This window comes from Nicotiana tabacum, chromosome 9 (assembly GCF_000715075.1).
Source record: "Nicotiana tabacum cultivar K326 chromosome 9, ASM71507v2, whole genome shotgun sequence".
NCBI lineage: Eukaryota > Viridiplantae > Streptophyta > Magnoliopsida > Solanales > Solanaceae > Nicotiana > Nicotiana tabacum.
In genome coordinates this window covers 77,883,984-77,891,755 of record NC_134088.1, presented here as the reverse complement: position 1 = coordinate 77,891,755, position 7,772 = coordinate 77,883,984, and the positions used below count along the sequence as shown (strand labels likewise).

Here is a 7,772-nt window from a genome sequence, read left to right as displayed (position 1 = left end):
GTTTAAATGCTTTATTTCATGATTTAGCTTGAGAGTCACTACAAGAAATTAGATTATTAGTGGCAACATATAGCAACGACCCTCTAGGTTGCTATAACAGCTATATTAGCAGCGACATCTAAAGTCGTTGCAGAAGGATAATTTTAAGCAGAGACTTATTTTAGGTTGCCTCTGATATGGCTGAAATTTTTAGTCCCGCTAAAAATAAAATTTTGGCTCCATAATATTTGTGGCGACTTTGGCAAAGTTGCCGCTAAAACTCTCTTGCAGCGACTCGGTCGCTCCTATACCCTAAATTTTTACTTTTAAAATAATAAAGAAAATAAAAATTAAATATCCTAATTAAGACTTGTCTGGAACAGAATCCCACAAAGCTAGTGAAAGAATAGAAGAGTACAAAACTCTCTCTAGAATCGGCGCTCTCTCTCTCTCTCTCTCTCTCTAAAAATCAGATCTTCATCTAAAATTTCATCCAAATTAAAACTCCTCAGACCAAAATGTTAATCTCATTTGTCAGGTATATTCAAATCCCTAATCTTTTTGGGAAAGAAGTTTCTAATCGATCGATTTCGTGGAGGAAGAATCAAAGAAACGATTTCTGTTCCTAATCGATTTCGTGCATTCTTTCCTTCTTATTTGTTACTATCTCATATCTAAATAAAACTCCATAAAATTTATATAAGATATATTTATATTTGGGTATTTTTGTATAATAAATCTGTAAGACAAAAGTTTCAATATGCAGTTAGGGATAATTATTTTTTCAGCACTTTTACTTTTGTATTCTCAGATTTCATCTCGAATTTCTCTGAGCCATTTGATAATCTACAGGAATACCAAAAAAATCATACAGAAAAAATCAGTTGAAGTGTATTTGGTATTTTTATTGTCGATTCTCTGTCTTGACAAAATCTCAGCTATCTCTTTTCCCAGGTAAGCTAAGATCTTCTTCTTGAGAGACATTTTACATGTCGGCATTCTATTTAGTTTGAATTATTATATGAGCTTCGTAGGTTCTTTCAGTTATGTCCCCTTACCAGTTAGATCTCGACTTTGATATCGCAGCAGTGTAATTTTCTCTTCCTAGGATTTGAAAGGGAATTATTTTCAGTCCTTGCTATAGTTCTGTTGTTATTGCATTTGATATGAAGTCTGAAAGGAATTGCAAAGGAGCACTCTATTTCTGGTTATTTTAAAACCTTTTGTCCTACATTTGTTATCAAGAATCCATACGGACGAAGCTATTTTGTCCACCTAAAATATTTATGATGTTGTATTCTAAGAAAAAATATTTAACTCATTATTCAGGACATCAAACCCCAGCCTATTTTAGAAAAGTTTGAAGCTTCATGGATTCTGTTCATATTCATTTTTATCTGATCTTTACTACTCTTCATGATTTGTGATTTTTTTTATTAAATGTCTTTCTTGAATTCTTAAAGCTTCTTATTTCGTAGTATCTGTTATATATAGTCTTATTTTCATCAACAATATGTAGTCTCATGCTCACAGAAGGTATAGTCTCATGCTCACAGAAGCACTACAGGTTAAAACGATTGAATTGAACTAAAAATAAGATTCATGATACTTTGAGTCTAGTTGGGTAAGATATGTTACATCTGTTTATCATTAAAGTGTTTATATTATGTGGTAGTGTATAAATTCTTTTTATGAAACTATTTATTTTTCTTGTTAATCAAAAGGTGTGTAAGAGGAAAACATTGCTGCAATATTTCTTATTTTATTTATAAGTGATTTGATTTGTTCATCTTTCTTTGGTATGTTAGTTATTAGAGATATTTTGATTATTATCATCCTTCCACTTTTAATTAGTTAATTCATTTATTTATTTTTTAAAATAGATATGTTGGATAAAAGTTGGTTGAATATTAGGAATATAGTCCACCAAAGATATAGAGATAGAGTAGATAATTTTCTTAATTGGGCATTCAGTCAACCAACTGTGAACACTATGATTCGGTGTCCTTGTAAATGGTGTATGAATACCGTATTCAAGCTAAGGGTTGGTGTAAGAGGAGATTTATTGAGGAAGGGTTTCGGGATTCTTATAAAGTGTGGGACTTGCATGGAGAAGTATTAGTTAGAGTTGAAACTTCTAATACTGCAGTTAGTGATGAAGCACAAGACGATAGCATTGAAGAGAATAATATTACTCAAATGATTCACGATGCTTGTGGATATACGAATGTGGAGGATAATAATAGTAATAATTCAGTGGACAATGAAGAGCCAAATGTACATGCAACAAAGTTCTACAAATTGTTAGAAGATGCTGAGACGGAACTTTATCCTGGTTGTAAAAAAGTCTCAAAGTTGTCTTTTGTTGTTAAACTACTTCACTTGAAGTGTCTTAACCATTGGAGAAATATATGGATGTATGCATTGTTGAGATTCTTTAGAGAAGTTATTCCCGAGGGGTCATTTGTGCCAATTTTTTTCTATGAAGCAAAGAAAGTTTTTTGTGACCTCGGCTTGGGATACACCAAAATAGATGCATGTCAGAAAGATTGTATTTTATATTGGCGTGATTATACCGATGTCCAAGCATGTCCTAAGTATGGTAAGTCTAGATGGAAGTCCAAAGAACACGGAGTAAAGAAAGTAGCTCATAAAATCTTGCCGCATTTTTCAATCAAACCAAGGCTTCAAAGATTATACATGGCAAGAGAATCAACTAAAAAGATGAGGTGGCACAAGGAGAAAAGTATGGATGATGGTGTCTTGCGATATCCGTCTGACTCAGTAGCATATAAATCCTTTGATGCAAGACATCCCACCTTTTCAGCTGAGTTAAGAAATGTTCGATTAGGTTTGGCGAGTGACGGGTTCCAACCTTATGGGAACATGAGTTCTAATCATAGTATTTGGCCAGTCATACTAGCTACGTATAACTTGCCAACATGGGATTGCATGAAAAATATATATTTCATGATGACACTTCTTATTCTAGGCCCCAAGTGTCCATGCAATGATATCGATGTATATTTACAACCAATGGTTGAAGAGTTGAAAGAATTATGGGACAGGGTGGAGACTTATGATGCACACTCAAAATCTAATTTTATGATGCGTGTGGCTATCATGTGGACGATCAATGACTTTCCTGCATATGGAAATTTTTCAGGATGGTCAACTAAAGGCAAGCTTGCATGCCCTTGTTGCCATAAAGATACACAATCGACTTCCTTACGTAGTAAGTTGTGTTATATGGGTCATCATCACTTCCTTCCCATGGACCATCCATGGAGGAGAAGTAGGACGTTATTTGATGGGAAAGTTGAAATGGGAGTTGCACCTAACCCTTTAAGAGGTGATGAAGCACTTGTGCAATTACAAGCTTTGGGTAATGTAACTTTTAGTAAAGGACAAAAGAGAAAGCATGATTTTCATAGCAATGCTTACAATTGGAAGAAGAAAAGTATCTTTTTCCAATTGCCTTATTGAAAGAGTATTATGTTATGATATAACCTTGATGTGATACATATCAAAAGAAATGTGTCCGACAATATTATATCAATTGTCATGAATATGGTTGGAAAGATAAAAGATACATTGAAAAGTAGATATGACTTAATGGACCTTGAAATCAGACAAAGGTTGCATCCAATTGAGGATGGGAATAATATTTTGTTACCGACAGCATGCTATGCATTGTCCCCGGAAGAGAAACTGAAGGTATGCAGTTTCTTAGCTAATCTGAAGGTTCCTGATGCCTTTTCCTCAAACATTTCGAGGTGTGTCAACGTACAGGAGAAAAAGATACATGGATTGAATGTCATGATCATCATGTATTGTTGCAAGATATTTTTCTATTAGCTATAAGTGGTTTGCTACCCAAGAAAGTGTGTGATCCAATTATAGCCTTAGGAAAATATTTCAAGAACATATACTCTAACTGCTTGACGATTGGAGATCTTGATATCCTAGAGGCAGAAATTCCTATTATTTTGACCAAACTTCAACATGTTTTCCCTCCGGCGTTCTTTGATGTCATGGTTCATTTGCCAATTCACTTGCCAAGTGAGGCAAAGCTTGGTGGACCACCTCAATATCGGAATATGTATCCTATGGAGAGGTAATTTATTGTTTAATAATTTTGATGCTATAGTTTTAGAATGACACACTATATTAATGAGTCATTTTATATAAGTATCTACGAACACTTAATGTGATGACCCAAAATATCATCTTTAAATTTAATAAGTAATTCTATATTCTAAGACCTCAAAAAGTACCATTTATTATTTCTCGACTTGCGTGCGCAGTCTATAAAATTTTCTGGAAAGTTTTCATGTGAAAAATAAATTAAAATATAAAATAGAGTTGTAAAATTCAAGTGAGTTGACTTTGGTCAATATTTTTAGCAAACAGAACCGGATCAATATTTTAATAGTTCCGGTAGCTCCGTATCATGATTTGGGACTTAGACGTATGCCCGAAATTTAATTTGGAGGTCCCTAGCTCAAGTTATGATCATTTAACGGAACTAGCAATTTAAAGGCTAAATATTCCAAGTTTGACCACGGGGTTGACTTTTTAATATCGGAGCCGGAATCCGATTCTGGAAATTTGAACAGCTCCATTATGTCATTTATGACTTGTGTGCCAAATTTGAAGTCATTCCGGATTCATTTAATATGTTTTAGCACGAGGTTTGCAAATTTAAAGGTTTAAAACTCAAAGTTTGACTCAGGGTATGAATTATAATTTCAGCGTTGTTTGACGTTATACGAGACCCCGAGTAAGTCCGTATTATGTTGTTGGACTTGTAGGTATATTCATACAGGGTCCCGAGTACCCTGAGAGTGAAACGGATTGAAATCAGATCAAGAATTGGACTTAAGCAAAATCTGTATTTCTGCCTTCTGTTATAATCGCACCTGCGGATTTTTTGACCGTAGGTGCGAGCTCACAGAAGCGAGACTTCTATCGCAGATGCAGCCTTTGCAGGTGCGGCCCTTGTGCGCAGATGCGGATGTCGCAGGTATGACTTTTTGTCCGCAGATGCGGAATCTCGCCTGACAGCCCCTTTTCGCAAATGCGAGATTTTTCTCGCAGATGCGAGCTCGCATGTGCGAGCCCAGGCACCGCAGAAGCGAAAATGCTGGGCATAATACATAAAATCGGGTCTTGGCTATTTTTACTCATTTTTGAGTTTTAAGTCTCGGATTTGGGTAATTTCAAGGGGGATTTTTACGACTTTGAACTGGGTAAGTGTTCTTTATCATAATGTTATTATATTTCATATATCCATGTCTATATTGATCATTTATTTCGGATTTAGATGGAATAAATTGAAATTTTTGTAAAACTTTCCAAAAACAAAAATTTAAGATTTGAAGGTCCATTTGATATTGGAATTGGACAAATTTGGTATGGTTGAACTCGTATCGGAATGGGTGTTCGGATTTCACAAGTTTTTTCGAGATTTGAGACGTGGGTCCCACTGCCAAATATTTTAATAAATTTCAAATTTTTATCCGAAAAATTTATAAATTCATATGGAATTAATTCCTATTGAATATATCGAATTGTTTGTGAATAGATTTGAAGCTTTCGGAGGTAAATTTAAAAGAAAAAGCTGTGGTTGAATAATTGATTGGAATTTGCAAAGCGAGATAAGTGTCGGGGTTAACCTTGACTTGAGGGAATAGAACACTTAAATTGTTTGTTATGTGAATTGCATGTAAACGACATATTGGTGAGGTGACGAGTGTCTATACGTCGTCAAATTAATTGTTTGCCTGCTTACTTGAAAAATTATAAATTAATTATTATAATAATTGTTTCTCACTTATTCTTTGCAAATATGAATTCTCGAATTCCTGCATTAACTGTTACATGTTATTTGAATTATGTGCCTTAATTGTTATTTGACATTTAGCATATTAAATATTAAACTACCTCTTTGCTCCCTGATTTTCATAATAATTTGCTATTTGTCATTGTTTGCTTCATAATTAAACTATAATTATTGTATGCTTGTTGTCTTGTAATTTTATATTAATTGTTACATTTATTGGAAAAATTTCTTCTATAAGAATTGGTAAATGAAAATATTGGAGGATCGGGTTGCACGCCGCAACAGACTTATTAAAAGTCAATATTGGAGGATCGGGTTGCACGCCGCAACAGACTTATTAAAAGTCAATATTGGAGGATCGGGTTGCACGCCGCAACAGACTTATTAAAAGTCAATATTGGAGGATCGGGTTGCACGCCGCAACAGACTTATTAAAAGTCAATATTGGAGGATCGGGTTGCACGCCGCAACAGATTTGATAAAAAGTTAATATTGGAGGATCGGGTTGCACGCCACAACAGACTTATTAAAGAGTTAATATTGGAGGATCGGGTTGCATGCCGCAACAGACTTGATTAAAATGAATATGTTGGAGGAGCGGGTTGCTCGCCGCAACATAACTGAATGTGGATATATTGTGAGAGCGGGTTGCACGCTGCAACAAAAATAATGGAAATGATAATTTGTTATGACTGCTGAATTTGCCTTCAATTATTATAAATGAATTACCTAATTTATTCCTATTATTGTTGTTGTTACTAATATTGCGTACATGTTAATGTAGAGTGAACCGCCTTAGCCTCGTCACTACTTCGTCGAGGTTAGGCTCAGCACTTACCAGTACATGGGGTCGATTGTACTGATACTATATTCTACACTTCTTGTGCAGATTTTGGAGTTGGTCCCAGCGGCGTGCCATAGTTTTGCTCGGATTTCAGCTACTCGGAGGAGACTTGAGGTATAACTGCATGGCGTCCGCAGTTCTGAAGTCCCCGTCTATTTCACTTTAGTTGTGTGTTCATTTCCAGACAACTTTACTTTATTCAGACCTTTAATTGTATTTATTCTAGAAGCTCATGCACTTGTGATACTAATTCTGGGATGGTATTTAGACACCGTTATTATTATGGATTATTTCAAAATTGGTTCCGCATTTGTTTTCTTATTATTAATACATTTAAAAATTATTTTAAAATAGATAATATTATTCTAACGTTAGCTTGCCTAGCAAGTGAAATGTTAGGCGCCATCACGGTTCGAAGGTGGGAATTTCGGGTCGTGACAGTTGGTATTAGAGCTTTAGGTTACATAGGTATCACGAGTTACGAGCAAGCTTAGTAGAGTCTGAAGGATCAGTTCGGAGACGTTTGTACTTATCTCTCAGAGGCTATGAAGTTTAGAAACAATAACACTTATTTCTTTTTCTGTCATGCGATTTTATTCTATCATCGACGATTGAACCATTCTACTCTTATTCTCTCGTAGAGGGTAAGAACGCGTAATACTTCTACCGATGGACAGGGACCAGAACCCCCGGTGGTAACTCTGGCCAGGGGTAGAGGTCGAGGTCATGGTAGAGGCCGAGGTAGAGGCCGAGCTAGAGCTCAGTCTAGAGCTCGAGCAGCTGCACCTGTTGTAGAACCTAAGGTAGACCTTCAGGAGGAGGTCCCAGTTCAGAATGTACCAGTTGGACCAGTTCAGGTCCCGGAAGGATTCATAGCCACTCCAGTGCTTCAGGACGCTCTAGTCCGATTGGTGAGTCTTATGGAGGGTGTGGCCCAGAATGGTACATTTCCAGTGGCACCACCCGTCTCACAGGCTGGGGGAGGAGCACAAACTCCCACTACTCCCACCCCGGAGCAGATGGCTCCCTAGAATCAGGCTCCAACAGCCCCGCCAGTTGAGGTAGTTCAGCCAGTTATTGCGGCACAGACCGGTGATAGGCCCG

General features: G+C 36.2%; 1 protein-coding gene across 1 annotated transcript; it reads left to right on the top strand.

The window, feature by feature from the left end:
* Positions 1 to 1,992: 1,992 nt before the first annotated feature.
* Positions 1,993 to 3,465, top strand: LOC107823932 (uncharacterized). The gene has a single exon (XM_016650644.1). It carries the CDS (start codon positions 1,993 to 1,995, stop codon positions 3,463 to 3,465), a length of 1,473 nt encoding a protein of 490 aa, XP_016506130.1.
* The last annotated feature ends 4,307 nt before the right edge of the window (positions 3,466 to 7,772 follow it).

What these genes read in the sequence shown, in the direction of transcription:
- LOC107823932 (XM_016650644.1), top strand. Translation starts at nt 1,993, where the DNA reads ATGGTGTATGAATACCGTATTCAAGCTAAGGGTTGGTGTAAGAGGAGA.